Source organism: Anolis carolinensis, chromosome 3 (genome assembly GCF_035594765.1).
Source record: "Anolis carolinensis isolate JA03-04 chromosome 3, rAnoCar3.1.pri, whole genome shotgun sequence".
Classification (NCBI taxonomy): Eukaryota; Metazoa; Chordata; class Lepidosauria; order Squamata; family Dactyloidae; genus Anolis; species Anolis carolinensis.
Window position 1 is genome coordinate 194004219 of NC_085843.1, and position 19636 is coordinate 194023854.

Below are 19636 nucleotides of genomic sequence, written 5' to 3' on the forward strand. Positions count from 1 at the left end.
CACTACTTAGGAGGTTATGTTCCACTGATTCACATGTTGCAATCACGCACTTTACAGAATATGGCACTCATCATCTATTAGTTACTATTCAAGTTAACATGAAGAGTACCTGACGGTGCATTCAGGCATCCCCTTTAATGCGGGACTTCCCGCAATAAAAAGGGGGTTGTCTAGAATGACATCTGTGAAAAACACAAATTAATTCACCACAAGTCAGGAAAACCCTGGTTTGTGGCTAATTAATTCGATAGTCCAGACAGCAGTCCCACGATTTTCTGGGTTAAATTAGCCCGTAAAACTGTGAGGAAAACAACCCCCTCCCCAAAAGCCCCCTAAACCCCTTTTAAAAGTAAAATAACTTACCTGGCTGGCATTTCCCTTCTGCCAGCCCTCGTCTGGCGTCAGGCCCGGCCCAACATGGGAAGCTGACCACGCCCCCGTGGTCATGTTCCCAAGGGTACTATCGAGCCCCTGGGAGGCGGGGTCAGCCCTGCCCCTGCCTCCCACTCCCTGGCCCCGCCTCCCACGCCACACGCCCTGGCACAGCGTGAGAGGTGGGGCCAAGGCGCGGAGCATGGGAGGTGGGGCCAGCATGCGGGAGGCGGGGCAGGTCTGGCCCCGCCTCCCACACCGTGCGCCCTGGCCCAGTCAGCCTGGCCCGGTCAGCCTGGCCCAGCCAGGCTGTGGCAGGAGTCTTTCCAGGCCGCAGAGAAGGCCCAGCCAGGCTGGAAGAACTTTCCCACTGTGCCGTGGCCCCACCTCCCGCGCAGCTTGAGAGGCGGGGCCAGGGTGCGCAGCGCAGGAGATGGGGCCAGAGTGCATGGCGTGGGAGGTGGGGCCAGGTCTTTCCCTTCTGCCAGCCCTCATCTGGCATCAGGCCTGGCCCTGAGCACCCTGGCCCAGCAGGACTGGCCGCACGACGCGGGAGGCGGGGCCAGGTCTGGTCACGCCCCCACCCCTGCGTCACGCGGCCATGCCCCCAGGGTCAAAGCGGACTTTTCTGCTGTGTGGACGTGCCCTGATAGATCTCACAGTGTATTAAGAAAATAGAAAACAACTGGGGGTATTGGCATAACGATACAAAAGGTTTGCTAGGGTAGTCCTCTCTCACCTAGACTCAGCCCCCCCCCCCCCCTCGCCGAATCAAAATCCTGGCTACGGGCCTGTATATGCTGTAATGGTATTGCAAGATTTGTGCTATTTTAATAGTGACGTATAAAAATGTAATGGCTATTTTAATCCATTTATTATTCTTTTTCTTCTCATTTCATATCTTACTCCAGGTATGGCCAAGATGGCCACTACTGCAGGTAAGCATTGTTATTGTGACATACAAATAATTTATGTATGTTTGTTTACTATTAATGATGAAATTAATTGGCCTTTATAACTCATAGTATATAAATCCATGGAAAACAACTGAGATTAACAGGATGCATGGAAATGTTTCCAAATTGATTTCCTGATGTTTGCTATATTCTGTAACAGCATTGCAAGATTTGTGATATCTTTTAATAGTGACTAAATCCATTTATTACTTTTTTATCTTTCTCCAGGTAGTACCAAGATGGTCAGTACTGCAGGTAATTATTATTTTTGTGACATGCAAATAATTAATGCATGTTTACTATTGATGATGAAGTTAGATGGCGTTTTATAACTCATTGTATATAAATCCATTTTAAATCCATTTTTCAACCTGTGTGTCCCCAGATGTTTTGGCCTTCAACTCCCAGAAATCCTAACAACTGGTAAACTGGCTGGGATTTCTGGGAGTTATAGGCTAAAACACCTGGGGACTCACAGGTTGAGATCCACTGATCTAGTCCTATGTAATTTAGGTCTTTATGAGATTCTGTATTATCTTGTCCCTTGCTGTAACCATTACTGTTACTGGTAGGAAGGAGGGAAATTGGGGACACAATGATGTATAGGCAAAAGAAAATAACACTAGATATTATAGTATGGAAAAGTAAACTGGTTATATAGCATGCCATTCTGGCTTACAGCCATGTGTATGCTAATGCCTGGTTTTGGCACTCACTATGATTCCCGTTTTGTCTATGATTCCCGTTTTGATTCCTGTTTAGGTTTGCTCTATTAGCTTCAAGAGTACTGTATTAGAAACAAGTACAGCATAGTCTTCAATTGTGTCCTTGCTTCTAAACACACCGGATTTTATCCTGCTGGCACATTATTTCACACATTAAGGGCTGAAATTTCATTAAACTTTGGTAAAAACAGGAGATACCACTGGCAAAATTGTGTGACTTTGCTTGAAACGGCCACAGCCAGTCCTATTGGGAGTCTGACTGCACCTTACCCAGGAAGGCTATTGCTGCTTTAGTTGCTTTCCACAATTGTGTATTTCTTCAGTGCTTGGCTGTGATATTCTGGGATATGTAATTTAGTAAGGCATTAAAGTTATGGTTCATCTCTCAACTGCAAATCCCAGATCTCCATTGAATTATGGCATTTAAAGTAGAATTACGGTGCTATAATGCTGTAGTGAGAAAGGGCAACTATGTTGCCTGATATTTCCAAATTCTAAGCTGCACTGACATGAGTGATTTGTGTGTATGCCATGTGTTGCAGAACCATTTAGACATCACTCCTGAAATATACTGTAGTGCAAGCTTCATAAAACAATATCATGACATAATGTTTTCTGTTGCCTTTCTTTAATAGCTCCTGTGAATGATACAACCTCAGATCCCGGTAAAAATTTCTTGTTGTTTTTCAAATTATGTGTTATTCACTCAAACCCCTACTGTTATGAATGTATATAAAATCCAACCATCGGTTTACTATAACCAGATTACAATCTATAGACAGAATCTCATCTATAAAAAAAGAAGCATGGAAAATCCTGCTTTTGATGCACAAAAATTTAGTTTTCAAGATCTTAATAGCATTTATGACAAGAGCAGAACTAAACCCATACAGTAATGAGGAACAGAAATGCAGTGTGCAAGTCTTCAGTACCAAATGTCTAAATTCAGAATGGCCATGTTGGCTAAGGGTTTTGAGTGCTGTGGTCTAAAATGTAACTTAAGTTCTAAAAAGAACTGGCTCCAGTCTAAGTAAGCCTCACCTAATTATTACTGAAAGGATGGTTGCAAGCCAGAGATGTTGTCTCCCACTGGCCCATCATGAAAGGACAAAGTATACATTGCTAACCTGTTCTAACTGCTTATATAATCGGTTTATAATTTAATCCCAGCCATCTTTAGAAGTAAGTCCATGAGAGTCTGCTGAAAACATGAACTAAGAAACAAAGAGCTAATCTGACATTAATCCTATGTAGAGAAATCAGTGGTACTTGAATGAGTGGTGATGGCAAATCTTGTACATTTCAATGTTTCTAATCTACCTGACTTACATTGGTGTTAGCCCGATATGTTATTTTTATTTAGCTAAGCTATTAATGCAAAAGGTATGAGTCTCCAAATATTGTTGAATTATTCCTATCATTGGGCATTTCCCGTGCTAGTTATGGTTGATGGAAGCCAGAGTTCAACAATATCTTAGCTTCCATCCCTTCTAGCTAGAGTCATTACCCCATGGGCAGAAGGAAAAGGGGGTAAAAGTGGAGGAAAGCGAGTGAAAGAGTCCTTAAGAATGGGGACCTGATTTACTCCAGCAAAATCCATTTTTGGGGATGGCCAGCCATGCCACAACGTTTCCCTGTCTTCTTCCTACTTTCCTCCGCTTCCCACTGCTTTCTCTCCATCTTCACACACTGGCAAAACAGATTTCAATGCAGAAGTGGCAGTGTGTCATTGGATGGCCTCCGTTTTGCCAGTGTATAAAGATGGTAAGTACATGGGAAAAATTAGAGTGGGATTGTAGGTTTAAACTGACTCAAAGAGATTCCAACATGTAGACAACCTATCAACCTATTGATCTAGGACCTCATTCTATTTGCCACTGGAATTGCCACACATAGTTGCCAATCCCGATGAGGAGCATGGGGATCCCATCGCTCTATGCCCCGCATTGCCCCAACTTCTCCCTTACCTCATTCAACGGGAAAGTGTCTGCTGTCAAGCTGCTTCCTGTTGATCTCTATGAAGCACGGGAAGCCTCCCATGTTACCTCCATGGCAGCATACACTGGTTCCCCTTCCCTTTTGCCAGAAGTAGCTGTGCATCGTGGGATGGGAGCTAGAAGGCTTAGTAGCAAAAGAGAAGGGGAACCAGTGTTGCTTCCGAATTCATCCCCATCTGATGAGGTCACTATACAACTTCTAGTCTAATAGTTTTAATCTTTTTATAAAATAAATTGTTATTTCCCCTCAAGTCTAAAATATTTTGATCTACAACATGGATAGTTCATAAGAATAAAGTGTTACTGGGAAGATCTACGTTCTTTCCAGCTTCTATGAGGATTCTGAGGGAGTCTATAGCCCCTTCTCATCAAAAATTCCAGTTTTTTAATAATGTCAGAAGCAGCTTCAAAACTTACAGTAAGTCACTTCTGGTGCGAGAGAATTGGCGGTCTACAGAGGCGTTTCCCAGGGGATGCCTGGATGTTTTGCCATTCTGCTGGGAGGTTTCTCTCATGCCCCCACAAGCTAGAGCTGACAGATGGGAGCTCACCCCATCTCCCAAATTCATACCAGCAATCTTCAGGTCAACAACCCAATCTTCAGGTCAGCAGTCCAGCTGGCACAAGGGTTTAACCCATTGTGCGACCGCGGCTCCTTAAAAAAATCCAGTAAGGTCTGACTACATTGCATATCTGAGTAGTCATACAGCTTAATTTTATATAGTGTCTTGTACTAAAGTCATGCATTAAAACAAAATAATGTTGCAGAAATCTAGCAAATATGAACAATTGAGAAACAACATCATAAAAACAAAACAACAGTCTTCACTGTAAATGTAAATTCCCTACACAGGGGTCTAGTGTACCGTAGGAATGATTTTGTTTAAGCAATTGGCAAATATGTATATATCCCAACTAATTTTGTTTGCACTTGCTTGTATTTTCTGACTTTGCTTTTCTTTCCCCACTGTCCAGTAACACTTTCATGTAGTCCAGACTACATGAAGGCAGTTATTGACCGAGAATATCTCATATCAAAGTGTGGCTCTCAGTGTCAATGGTACTTAAGTGACCCTGCCTGCAAGCCTGTGATTACAAGACAGCAAATTATATTCTATATTCCATATGATGGCTGTGATACAAGACGGGAGGTAAGACATCAAATCTACCAAATATCAATATGATTTGTTAGCTCCTTACTTTCTTAGTTTTAAGAAGGAGAATTTCAAAAAATAAAACATCTATCATATTACTGATCTTGAGACAAACACACATTCAAACAGGGTTGTTGTATATTTTCCGGGCTGTATGGCCATGTTCTAGAAGTATTCTCTCTTGACGTTTTGCCCACATCTATGGCAGGCATCCTCAGAGGTTGTGAGGTATGGAGAAACAAAGCAAGAAAGGTTTATATATATCTGTGGAAAGTCCAGGGTGAGAGAAGAGCTCTTTGTCAGTTGGAGGCCAGTGTGAATGTTGTAGTTAATCACATTGATTAGCATTGAAAAGCATCATCTCCTGGCTCTTTCTGCCTGGGGGCATTCTTTGTTCAGAGTTGTTAGTTGCCCCTGGTTCCCATGTCTGGAAATCCTCTGTTTTTAGAGTGTTGCAACCTCTGAGGATGCCTACCATAGATGTGGCGAAACGTCAGGAGAGAATACTTCTAGAACTTCTAGAACATGGCCATACAGCCCGGAAAACATACAGCAACCCTGTGATCCCGACCATGAAAGCCTTCGACAACACACATTCAAACATTTTAGCTTTAAAAGCCAAGATTGGAATACGCATTTTAACTCTACTGATAGCTTAATTAAATGAGTATGCCATGAAAACGAGAAATCTTTCATTGTTTCACAAACTTTAAGCTAAAGTTAATTGTACTTTAGGTTCATCACAAAGTTCTTGGCATATTAAGCAAAGATATTATCATTCATATTATCATTCAAGCCAGTTGATAGTCTACCCACTCTAAAGAAAATTCATAGAATCAAATAGTTTAAATCAAAATTAAGAATAAGAGAAACATACTCACAACCTGGATGTAAATGGCTATCTACCTCATCAGACAGCCGGCGGCAGGAGGTGGTTACATAGTAACCACATAACTTCATTCTTTTTGCATTGTAATTTTACATGTAACTTTTAAAGTTACAAGGATGTGGCCTATTATAAGAGTATCACATGCTAATTCATGTGCAAATACTGGCTCATTTTTTTACTGCTATATTTTGGCCTTTGAACTAAAACTTATTCTACTTAAATGTCACTTTGTGGGATTTGAAATTAATTGAAGGACATTATTGGATGGGATAGACCTTTTGGATAAATGTTATATATGAGCCTTTATTATGGAAATAACCATTGCTGGATAATACTCCACTGAATGCTTAAATTGTGTTTTATAGTCTATTTATTATGAGGAACATCCCAAAACCCACACAATGGCTAAAGTAGAATTGCAGATAATTTTTCACTATGCAAATGTTTTTCACTAGCAAGATGCTAATCCTTCTCTAGCAAAGAAACCTTGCTGATGTTGAGAGTTATTTTGTTACAAAGGATGAGTAAGAGAAAACAAAAACAAAGCAGTATTTCCATGTACATTTGTGGGTTTGATGTTTGTTAATGTAATTAGTCATGGATTTGATTAAAATATTTTCTCTAGAAATAGCTAGGTCCTCCAGTGCAACTCTATAGCTTCTTCCAGGAATTGATCAGAGAGTCATACCAGATAGCCAATAGATTTCTAGCAAGGTTAACAAAGTAGCATTTTTAATTCGTGATTTTTAACTTTGGTGGCAGTTCTGTACACCTAATCACAGTGAATGTGGAAGTCCATAACCTCCTCTGGTTATGGACCTCCAAACTCTACTGTTAACTATGCAGTTTATCTATTAATCATATCCTCAAAACTAATTCCACCAGTCTGTCCATCCACGCCCAAGAACTGATAGTGATTTCAGGTTATAGGTTGGTTTGATTGTTGTTTTATATTTTGTTATAATGTTCCTGTTTTATTTTGTTTTTTTGTTATTGTCTATGTATTTGCTATGTACTATGTATCTACTTCGTATGTTATATTTTAACAATGTTGTTCGGGCACGTCCCCATGTAAGCCGTCCCGAGTCCCTTCAAGGAGATGGAGGCAGGGTACAAAAATAAAGTTGTTGTTGTTGTTGTTGTTGTTGTTGTTGTTGTTGTTATTATTATTATTATTATTATTATTATCTGGCTTAAATTTGCAATATCATTTCCTTTGCCCCATTGTTTATAGAATACCACATGCTTTTCTTAAAAAAAAAAACACTGAAAAAAATGATAAGATGGTTCTCTGCATTGTTCTCCTCCGCCATCTTTCATAGATATCAACATTAGAGGATGGCACTGGCTAAGAAACAAGAGAAATAGCTCCAGCCTCCATCTTAATTTTCTTCCATATGGTTTGGCTACTTTATTTGGTCTAATGCTGGAGCCAGATGCTCTGGGAGAGAAAAAGCATCAAAGAAGGCCTTGTAAAAACCACGTGATTATTACCACAGTTTGTCCTATACCCAAATTCTTCTGCCTATCTAGTGAACAGTGAGGGTGAACTTTATTCTTTACTGTTTTTGAAAAACTCACTATCTATTTGTTTAATGTTTTAACAGAACACTGGAAGAATTAGCAGTTTCTCCAACAGTGTCAGAGGTTCTGGAAGTAGCATGAATTCCCAATTCCACTTCACTTGCATAATGGAACCAAGGCGAATGACAGAAATAGCACACAATGTGGATGAGCGTGACTCCACAAAACAAGTTCAAAAGCAAAATACACAAGTGTATATGAAATGCTCCTTCTTTGACTCAGATTCGTTTCGGCACCCATGGAATAACTTGAATTACTTTATAAATGAGATGCAGGACTCGTTTTTCCAAGCTACTTTCTATAGTTTTAATAGGAACCTGATACTATTTGTGGATACATGCGTGGCTTCTCATAATGCCAATGACTTCGGTATTGGGTCATATGAGGTCATAAAGCATGGGTAAGGAAGAATAAACAACAAATCATTATTTCCTACTATCTTACATAAAGCTAATCTCTCAGTATTTTGGGGAAGTACTAGGTATGCAAGAAAACCATCTTTTATGTGGAGAGCAGTTGAGCTCTCTCTGTCAGCTCCAGCTCCTGCATATCCTGCAAGGATATGAGAGAAGCCTCCCACAAGGATGGTAAAACATCACAGATCCAGGCGTCCCCTGGGCAATGTCCTTGCAGATGTCCAATTCTCTCACACCAGAGGCAACTTGCAGATTCTCAAGTCGCTCCTGACAATGAAAAAAAATTCACCACTTCTTATTGCTCTATCTTGCCAAGTTATCGAAAGCCCAGCTTTATTCAATTTCTCTTGTTACCAAACATATCTGTAATGCATTCTCCATTTTTTTTTCCTTGGCTACTTGCCTCTTCCAACATTCTTCTCTGGAAACCTTTCATCTTTTTTTCTTTCTTACTTAGTTAGATCTCCATAGCTGATTTTGTATCACTAACTACCACCTTCGTATCTCTTCATAACCATTTTAGCTCCACTAACAGATCTAACAGGAGCCACCAGTGGTGCAGCGGGTTAAACCACTGAGCTGCTGAACTTGCTGACCGAAAGGTTGGTAGTTCAAATCTGGGGAGCGGAGTGAGCTCTTGCTGTTAGCCCCAGCTTCTGCCAACCTAGCAATTTGAAAACATGCAAATGTGAGTAGATCAATAGGTACCGCAACGACGCTCCCTGCAGTAATGCCGACCACATGACCTTGGAGGCATCTACGGATAATGCTGGCTTTTCAGCTTAGAAATTGGGATGAGCACCAACTCACAGAGTTTGACATGACTAGACTTAATGTCAGGGAAAACCCTTTACCTTTACCTAACAGATCTGCTTATAACTCATGAAAATATAGAAAAAGAGGGCTTTTATAGTCCTACATGATGTCTTCTTCATTTAAAGAGTAATGGTGAAACCATACTTTGAGTTGAGCTGTGCTTGTTTTTATTTAGATATTTTCTTATATCTGAGAAGCTATCCTTTAGGCTTGGCACTCTGCACACTCTAAGAAAAATGTTGAAACCTTTTTATCAATATGACTCTTCCCCCCTCAATAGTAGTACACATAAAAAATGTTTCAGCATACTCATAAAATGTTTCAAGTGATACTTCTGATTAATTTTTAGTGTATACTCGAGTAGCCATTAGGGTTGTGCGTAATTTCATTTTTAATTCATATTTGTAAATTTGTTACCATAATTACAAGGTAAAGGTTTTCCCCTGACATTAAGTCTAGTCGTGCCCAACTCTTGGGGTTGGTGCTCATCTATATTTCTAAGCCGAAGAGCTGGCATTGTCTGTAGCCACCTCCAATGTCATGTGGCAGGCATGACTGCATGGAGCACCGTTACCTTCCCGCCAGACTCACATTTGCATGTTTTCGAACTGCTAGGTTGGCAGAAACTGGGGCTAACAGCAGGAGCTCACCCCACTCCCTAGATTCGAACCGCTTTTGGTCAGCAAGTTCAGCAGCTCAGCACTTTAATCTGCTGCACCACCAGAGGCTCCATAATTACAAAGATATAATTCACAACACGATAACAACTGTTATGTTTTAATTTTGTGGGCTGCACACGTTGCATGTTTTGTTAGTGTTGTAAACTGCTTTGATATCCTCGGATCTAAGCAGTTAATAAAGGCAAACCATATGGATAGTATAATACAGATATGATCACCTGTTATTCACATAACAAAGAATAAAGTTGTTCTATTTTTCCTTTCTTTCAGGTGCTCAGACAGTCGTGATACCTACACCGATTATTTTACTCAAAATGGGAGGGCTACCCGCTTCAGATTTAAACCTTCCAGGGTTTTCAGCAGATATCCCAGAGTTTACCTGCAATGCAAAATAGTGGTGTGTCGAAGATATGATTATTCCTCTCGATGCTACCAAGGCTGCCTATCCAGGAATAGGAGGGAAGCAAGCTCAGAGCAAGAACAGCTGCAAGTTCTTGGCCCACTGACACTTGAGTAATCTGAAGACATGAACTCTGACAGCTTGAATGTAGTGACTCAGTCATTCCCACCAAGTACAGGGAGAATACTTGTAAAATGAATCAGATTGTACTAATCATCCAGGTGAACAGTTCCATAGATTTGGGCACAGCTTGATACACAAATCTGCCTTTTTTGTCCCGATTTCCTGCTGTCTTGTGATTCATTACAAAAGAGCTATACAATCTTTTACTTTACATTGCTAGAATGAATTGGACCAGTAACTTAACACAAGAAATAAATCTAGTTGGGAAAGTGTTGTTTTTGTGTGTATCTAAGCATATCAAGACCAATTTGTCATTGTTATTTTCTCCTCCTTAATGTGGCTTTCACCCATCACTGCAACATGGGTGACATATTACCATGTGGTGGACCCATGAGAAGATAAAATATGACCAGAACCTGCAGTTTCATATACCAACATCAGAAACATTTGTCTTCCCTAGGTACGTTACAGTCTTCCAAGTAATTCTATTGTATACTAGCAGAAAGTACCACAGAATTGCTTTGGAGGATCTAGCAAATTCCTAGAGATGAATTTGCTATAAAGTGATATCTCTATAGAAACTTCTGTCACAAGTCATTCTTTTTATTATTAGTAATGGTAAAGGTTTTCTTCTGATATTATGTCTAGTCATGCCCGACTCAGGGTGTTGGTGCTCATCTCCATTTCTAAGCCGAAGAGCTGGCGTTGTCCATAGACACCTCCTAGGTCATGTGGCCGGCATGACTGCAAGCAGCGCCATTACCTTCCTGCCGGAGCGGTACATATTGAGCTACTCACATTTGCATGTTTTTGAACTGCAGAAGCTGGGGCTAACAGCAGGAGCTCACTCTGCTCCCCAGATTCGAACCGCCGACCTTTCGGTCAGCAAGTTCAGCAGTTCAGCGGTTTAGCCCGCTGCGACACCAAGGACTCACATTTCATTATTATCCATGGTAAATTCAGGAATCATTCCTCGTAGATATGGGAGCTGTACCATATTTTGACTATGGGAAGATATGGATCACATTTAATAATTTCCAAAGAGATTACCAAACTATCACAAAACATTGAAGGTTCTTTTTTATTTGATCATACCAGCATATTAATGGGTTTCTTATTCAGTTTTCTCTTGAAATATGGCAGATTTCCCTCCTTCCCTTGCCATCTTCTGTCCTTTGTTCTCCGCATTGATTACACAGCCCAACAACAAAATTCTAGGTGTCTTGGTTTTTAGGTGTGTTTCCAGGATTCTTTGAAGCACTGATCAGAAAATTGCATTGGATAGACTACATCAGCTCTAGTTTCTTATATATGGTTATCATCATTTTCTATGGGAAAGCAGGTTTCAACCGATAGACAGCATATGGTCTATATCTCAAGAGTGGATAGGGGAAAGCTAGTGCCATTTTTGGAATCAACAGATTAAATATTCCCAGAAACAGGGCAACAGTTAAGGCATCATAATGTGTCTTGGCCAGAGTTATCATCACATCCAGTTGCATGCAACGTTTCAGAAATTAATTTCACACACTTCCATTGAGCCTTTTCTATTAAATCAAGAGTTACATCAAAGTGCTAAAATGCTTTAGCAATAATAAGCATTTTCTACATTTTGAAATCTGGTTATACTTCATAACCTCTGAGGGTGCCTGCCATAGATGTGGGTGAAACGTCAGGAAAGAATGCTTCTGGAACATGGCCATACAGCCTGGAAAACACACAAGAATCTGGTTATCCTTTTTCTAAATCCATCCCATTTCTGACAATTTTAACAAATTGTTAAAATCAGCATGTTGGAAATAAGCATTATGGCTTGAGTTAAACAATCACAATGATGGGAATGATTTCTGCCTCTCAAAGAAGCAAAAGCATGCATTAGAATTGCAATGAAAAATATTCCAATTGTTCATGGTTCTGCTGATGTTTACACAGCTGTATGCATCTTTCTGATTAGAAAACCACTCACGCCACACCACCTTGAACATTTCTCTTCAATATACAGCATGGTTGTATGTCTGTATGTTCATACACACATATATGATGATATAGTATATTTTAAAGCTTGACTAACATTACATCTGTAACTCTAGCAAGTTTAGTTGTGTCACAGAACAATAACCTTTCCTGTCATACCAATATTTTGTTTACTAGGGTATTACAAACATTACAAACATTAAAACAGGATCAAACATTGAAACTTTAAAAAAAAAACAGTTTAAACCGTTTAAAACCTATTCACATATCTAAATGAATATAACTTTGGGAAGTTTGCAAATATTATGCATCCTCTGGTAGACATTTATTCTAAAGAAAGCATTTTCAGATCAGGTTTGTCCAACCTGTGGCCCATGGGCAGTGTGCAGTCTTAGATAGTTATGAACGCAACACAAAATCCTAAACCTATTGAAAACAATATTATTTTCTTTGGTGATTTTTTGTGGGTGATTCTAGCACAAACTTTGAGGATGACAGTGAAACAGAATGGAATGTCAATAAATTGTGACTGGGTAAATCTGAAGTTTGTCAGCTGCCGTGTGTCCATGTTGCAAGACAGACCCCTTAAAGCACCAGACCAGTCTCTAGTAAAAGTAGAGTTTATTAGTTCACAACAAAAAGAGCCCAAAAACAAACTCAAAAAGGCTCAAAACAATTAATCTTCACTGTGAAGCACAGTATTTCCCACAGTTAAAGCAAAACCCCAAACCCTGGAAAATAACCCGGATTTAACTGGAGTATAATCCGGATCAAACCTTGCAAAACAACAGAAAAAGCACTCCAATTCACAGCAGAATGCCAGCAGGCAGGAACAGACGAACTGCGGGGGGCAGAAGACGTCTGGCGAAGTCAGTCAAACACAATATCGTCGTTGTTGAATCCAATCCAGGTCAAAGCAGGAGAAGACAGCAAACACGAGAATCCAGTCCAGGTCATACACAGAGCCAAGGCATAGAATGCAGCACGACAGCTAATGCACAAGATCAACACAAGGCAGTCCAGAGAAAACCCTTATAGTTCCAACCCCCGTAGCCAAGAATAATCTGGATTAAATTTACATCCACAGCAGTCTTCCCAAATATGTCTTCCCAAACAGCTCTCAAGGACACATGAATACCAATAATCACCTTGCCGACTGCAAAGGGGCCCCTTTTCCCAACCCCACTTTTATTCACAATTCCTCCTCAGAACTGGAATCAGCCAACACCCTGTTAGCAAGCCTCTTGCCTCAATTCCTCCTCAGAACTGGAATCAGACAATGCCCCACCAGACCTCCTTTCAGCTGAAACCCCTTGCCGAGCCCTCCACTCTGTCCATCTTTTATCCAAACCCATAACTCCCCAAGATTCAACCGGATCCTCACTGTGCCAACCCTCAAACGTGTCGCTACTTGTGGGTTCCCTAAAGATGTTCTGGATCTCCCGCACCTTAGTCCAGTCCATTATCTCATCCTCTGAACTCGTCATCCCATCCTCCTGATTCTCAACCCCATCCTCCTCCTCAACTGAGTCATTATCAGTAGGCTCCGTAAGCTTCTCCCGGATCTGCTTCCTTTGTCGCTCCTAATCGGAGTCTTGTTCACGAGTAGTCTTTCTTCCATTCTAGTAGTCCTAGTAGTATCACTACTCAAAGACTCCATCACAACAGTCCACCTCCGATGGAATCTGAGAATGGAATTTGGGCATGGCTGGGAGATAATGGCACTTGAGAGGATTACACCTATGCTCACAGTTCCCAAGTCTGGGGTAATGGGATTCCTGGGCACCCTCATGAACCCTGGGATTTAAGGACAAAATGCTGATATGGCAAGGAGGTGGGTAAATAGCCTTTTTAGTTCCTGTGGTGCTTGGAACGTTTGTGACGCAGGAGAAATGTCTGAGACCAGGGTCGGTCGGAGATAAATTTAAATATTAAGCGGGGGTGCTGAAAAGCGCCCCTCCGCCGGCCCCGCCTCCTGCGCCCTGGCCCCGCCTCCCACCCAGCGTGCCCTGGCCCCGCCTCCCATGCTGCGTGGGAGGCGGGCCCAGGGCACGCTGGGTGGGAGGCGGGGCCAGGGTTGGCCCCGCCTCCCATGCTATTCGCCCTGGCCCTGCCTCCCATGCAGCGTGGGAGACGCGGCCAGGGTTGGAAAGAGAGAGGCTTCGCCGCCCGGGGAGGGGAGGATGGGATCCCTCCTCCCCTCCCCGGGCGGCGAAAGAGGGAGGCTTTGCCGCCCGGGGAGGGGAGGAGGGGATCCCTCCTCCCCTCCCCGGGCGGCGAAAGAGAGAGGCTTTGCCGCCCGGGGACGGGAGGAGGGGATCCCTCCTCCCCTTCCCGGGCGGCGAAAGAGGGAGCCACAAGGCCAGGGCGCGGTGGTCGGGCGGCGGGGCACCGTCAGAGCGGTGCCCCGCCTCCCGCCCAGCCTGACGGCGCCCCCCGGGACCTGCGCCCGAGGTGGTGGCGTCACGTGGCCTCTATGGTGGGGCCGGCCCTGTCTGAGACCTATCTCCCTTATAGTGATAGCACAAGTATGGCGAAATGTGTGGTGCTTTTGCAAACTTGGAGCAACACACCTGTGATTTTCCCACATATATATCTCTCCCACACACTTGAACTCAAATGACATATTTTTCCCAAACAGCCATGTAGATTGGTAGTGTTATCTAATAAACCGAAATATATAAAAGGGTCAGAACATGTAATGCTGCATCATCACCAAAAATGGAAGCCATCAGAAAATGTGTTTTCTTGACACTTTTCTTCGTTTGGACTCTTGCTGAAAACAACCTGGTTAAATTGCAAGGTACGAAAGACTCGAGCCATATTTCTAACAATGTGAAACTATGTGTGATTAATATGAACATCATTATATCATTTTATTTGTCTGAAATATTAAAGTACGCAGTTCAGTGGTAGGTCTTTTTAGGATCTGCAACCTCTAAGAGAAAAATGGAATTGTGACTAAACATTCAATGCTTCCTTTATTTGTTGTTGTTGTTTATTCGTTCAATCGCTTCCAACTCTTTATGACCTCATAGACCAGCCCACGCCAGAGCTCCCTGTTGAACCTTGCCACCCCCAGCTCCTTCAAGGTCAAGCTGGTCACTTCAAGGATACCATCCATCCATCTTGCACTTGGTCGGCCCCTCTTCATTTTTGCTTCCATTTTCTCCAGCATCATTCTCTTCTCCAAGCTTTCCTGTCTTCTCATGATGTGGCCAAAGTACTTCATCTTTGCCTCTAATATCCTTCCCTCCATTGAGCAGTCGGGCATTATTTCCTGGAGTATGGGTTGGTTCGATTTTCTTGTGGTCCAAGGCATTCTCAGAATTTTCCTCCAACACCACAGTTCAAAAGCGTCTATCTTCCTTTGCTTAATCTTCCTTATGGTCCAGTTCTCACATCCATAGGTTACTATGGGGAATACCGTTGCTTTATCTATGCGGACCTTCGTTGCCAGTATGATGTCTCTAATCTTCACTATTTTATCAAGATTGGTCATTGCTATCCTCCCAAGGAGGAAATGTCTTCTAATTTCCTGGCAGCAGTCTCCATCTACAGTAATCTTTGCGCCTAGAAATACAAAGTCTGTCATTGCCTCCACGTTTTCTCCCTCTATTTACCAGTTATCCGTCAGTCTGATTGCCATAATCTTGGGGTTTTTTATGTTTAACTGCAACCCAGCTTTTGTACATTCTTCTTTCACCTTGGTTAGAAGGCTCCTCCTCACGTTCAGCCATCAAAGTTGTATCATCTGCATATCTAAGATTGTTAATAGACATAATTAATGTGTTGTTGAAGGCTTTCATGGCTGGGATCACAGGGTTGTTGTATGTCTTTTAGGCTGTGTGACCATGTTCCAGAAGTATTCTCTCCTGACGTTTCACCCACATCTATGGCAGGCATCCTCACAACCTTTGAGGATGCCTGCCATAGATGTGGGCGAAACGTCAGGAGAGAATACTTCTGGAACATGGTCACACAGCCCGAAAGACATACAACAACCCAGACATAATTAAACTGTAGTATGTAAAGCAAAGCCCTATAACATACTTCCCTGAAAAGAAAGTCTTGTAATTAGCAAAGAAAATTCTGTAAAGGAACTTCTATACTGTAGAATTCATGCAGTTTGTCATCATTTTAACTGCCATGGCTTAGTGCTATGGGATCCTGTGAGCCATAGTTTTACAAAGTCTTCAGCCTTCTCTGCCAAAGAATGCTGTTGTTTCACCAAACTACAAATCCCAGAACGTTGAGGCATGGCAGTTAAAGTAGTGTCAAATTGCAATAACTTTGGGGTGTAAATGCATCTTATGAGTGGTTCAGGACACAGTGTCTTGGGCTGGTAGCCACAAAATAATTTATGCATATGAACTAACCTTGGTATAGAAATGTTGATTTATGACAGCCCCATTAATTTCATAAGGTTTTCTTAGACGGAGACTGAGAAGTGGTTTTGTCATTTTCCTCCTTTAAAATATAGACAACCGCATCTGGTATTAATTGGCAGAGTCCAATCTAAGTAATAGTCAATAATTTGTTCACGTGAAACAGGTGAATATAGCACTTAATGAAACATCCAGAATAATCACAGGATGCCTCAACCTAAATGTGGTCTCTGTTGCCTGTTTTAGGTCTAAAATTATCTAGCTGCTAGGGTTTCCTCTATTTTATCAGTTTTATGCTTGTTTATTTATGCAATAGGAGCCCCGGTGGCAAAGTGTGTTCAAGCACTGAGCTGCTGAATTTGCAGACCAAAAGATCCCAGGTTCAAATCCCGGTAGCAGAGTGAGCGGCCGCTGTTAGATCCAGCTTCTGCCAGCCTAGCAGTTCGAAAACATGCAAATGTGAGTAGATCAATAGATACTGCTCTGGCGGGAAGGTAACGGCGCTCCATGCAGTCATGCCGGCCACATGACCTTGGAGGTGTCTATGGACAACGCCGGCTCTTCGGCTTAGAAATGGAGATGAGCACCTACCCCCAGAGTCAGACATGACTGGACTTAACATCAGGGGAAACCTTTACCTTTTACTATTTATGCAATGCTTTTGACACGAAAAAAAATAAATAGTTGTGGTACTATTTACACATCGATCATAGGGATTTAGGACATATGTAGACTAAGTTAACCCCATTCTTAATCTCAGCTAGAGTAGACCCATTAAAATCAATAGACCTCTATATTAAAAATTATATAAGCCCATGGATTTCAGTAGGGACAAAAACTAGGCTTGGCCCTTTAATCTCACAGGTTAATTATTTATTAAAATGTAGAATAATTGATTTGAAGTGATACCTATGAACAAATGTATGCCAAAGAATTCAACATCTGTGGCTTTTCTCATATTTATCTCTGACAAGCAAAAAAAAACGTGCTGGAGAAATTGACAAAGATTGTGCAAACTGTTACAGGACCATGCTAACTGGCACAATTATACAATAAGCCATGATATAAAAGGGTTAGAAAACATCACAATCCACCTTTGCCAAAAATGAAAGTGTGCAGACAGTACGTGTTCCTGGCACTTTTCTTTGGTTGGGCTTTTGCTGAAAATAAGCTGGTCAAAATCCAAGGTATGAAAGGAAGGCATAGCTTTCACAGCTCAAAGCCACAAATTATTACTATGTGGCAGGTTTTGAATCACTGTATCTCTTGAAAGGCTAAAAATATAAGTTAATGAAAATGCAGTTTAACAAGTCCAATTAAATCAATGTTTTAGTGATTTGAGAACGAGATTAATGTTATCACTGAAAACAACTGAGCCGAAGGCAGCTGAATGTACCTGGGTTATGTCTTGAAACATTGTAAAAAGGATAGATAGAAAACGAAGATGTTATTTGAACTATAACATCACATTTTAAATAATGTGATTGTTTAATAATGGTCATATTTGAAATTTCTTTGTTTCATGAAGAATACTGGGAGAATGTGTTGTCGAAGGCTTCCATGGCCGGAATCACTGGGTTGCTGTGAGTTTTCTGGGCTGTATGGCAGTATAGACTCATATAATCCGGTTCAAAGCAGATCATCTGGATAATCTGCTTTGATAAACTGGATTATATGAAAGTGTAGAAGAAGCATGAGAGGGGACTTGATAGTGAGAGCCATTGGGTTGCTATGAATTTTCCGGGCTGTATGGCTATGTTCCAGAAGCATTATCACCTAATGTTTTGCCCACATCTATGGCAGGCATCCTCAGAGGTTGTGAGGTCTGTTTGAAACTAGGCAAGTGGGGTTTATATACATCTGTGGAATGTCCAGGGTGGGACAAAGAATTCTTGTCTGTTTGAGGCAAGTGTGAATGTTGCAATTGGCCACCTTGATTAGCATTGAATAGCCTTGCAGTTTCAAAGCCTAGCTGCTTCCTGCCTGAGGGAATCCTTTGTTGGGAGAATTCCCCCAGACTATTCAATGGTAATTAAGGTGGCCAACTGCAACATCCTCACAGGATGCCTGCCATAGATGTGGGCAAAACATCAGGAGAGAATGCTTCTGGAACATGGCCATAACAGCCCAGAAAGATCACATCAAACCAATGCTAGGAGAGTTAAATGGTTAAGAATTAAAATCCAGGAATAAGGAAAGCATGTTATATTTGACCACCACAACCCATGATGATTTGTTTACAGGTAGAAAAACCAAAAAGATGCAAGCATAGATATACTGTATATACTCGAGTATATGCCTAGTTTTTCAGCCCTTTTTTGGGACTGAATAAAACCCTCCTTGGCTTATACTCAGGTGAGGGTCCTGGTAGGCTTATATTCAGGTCGGCTTATACTCAAGTATATATGGTATATTTATTATTTTTCTCTATTATTATTGATATTGTTAAATTTATTATTTTAATCTATTAATTATTATTACATTTATTATTTTACTCTATTGTTGTTACGTTTACATTTATTTTACTCTATTTTTATTATTAATACATTTATTATTTTACTGCATTTATTATTATTATTACATTTATTATTTCACTCTATTATTATTAAAAAGATACATAAGCACATTTACATTGAAGAAGATGAAAATAATGATTTAATCAGAGTTGAACAGTCATATCTTAAATTACAGTTTGATGTAAAGATTCAAAAACATTTAAACTACTGATGCCTCATTTAATGTAATTTTATTGGTATCTCGGCTTATACTGGAGTCAATGTTTTCCCAGTTTTTTTGTGGTAAAATTAGGTGCCTCGGCTTATATTTGGGTCAGCTTATACTCGAGTATATACAGTATTATATAACCAAATAATTATATTGGAAGTTCGATCAAATCTGGCTGAGCCATTTATAATGACTTGCTCTGAAATGTTTAGGACAAAATGCTCTGTATAAACTTACTGAATTAACCAATTATTATTCACTTTCTAAAAACAGGATATAGTCAATGTGGTGACCGACTGGTAAAGAGTTATGGAGCACTACCATTTTCGGCTGGCGCAAATGAAAATTGTACCTGGCAAATAGAAAGAGAGACGAATGCAAATGACAATATAAAAAATGAAACTATCCGATTAATCTTCTCTTATTTTGAGTAAGTAT

General features: G+C 41.0%; 1 protein-coding gene across 1 annotated transcript in view; it reads left to right on the plus strand.

The window, feature by feature from the left end:
* dmbt1 (deleted in malignant brain tumors 1) overlaps nucleotides 1-19636 on the plus strand; it is a 279374-nt gene that overhangs the window by 242031 nt on the left and 17707 nt on the right. Inside the window, exons 73-80 of the mRNA XM_062976978.1 lie at nucleotides 1284-1310; nucleotides 1557-1583; nucleotides 2689-2718; nucleotides 5026-5201; nucleotides 7701-8077; nucleotides 9860-10102; nucleotides 14768-14889; nucleotides 19472-19628. Of these exons, the coding sequence (XP_062833048.1) occupies nucleotides 1284-1310; nucleotides 1557-1583; nucleotides 2689-2718; nucleotides 5026-5201; nucleotides 7701-8077; nucleotides 9860-10102; nucleotides 14768-14889; nucleotides 19472-19628 (1159 nt within the window). The remainder of the gene's footprint in view (nucleotides 1-1283; nucleotides 1311-1556; nucleotides 1584-2688; nucleotides 2719-5025; nucleotides 5202-7700; nucleotides 8078-9859; nucleotides 10103-14767; nucleotides 14890-19471; nucleotides 19629-19636) is intronic.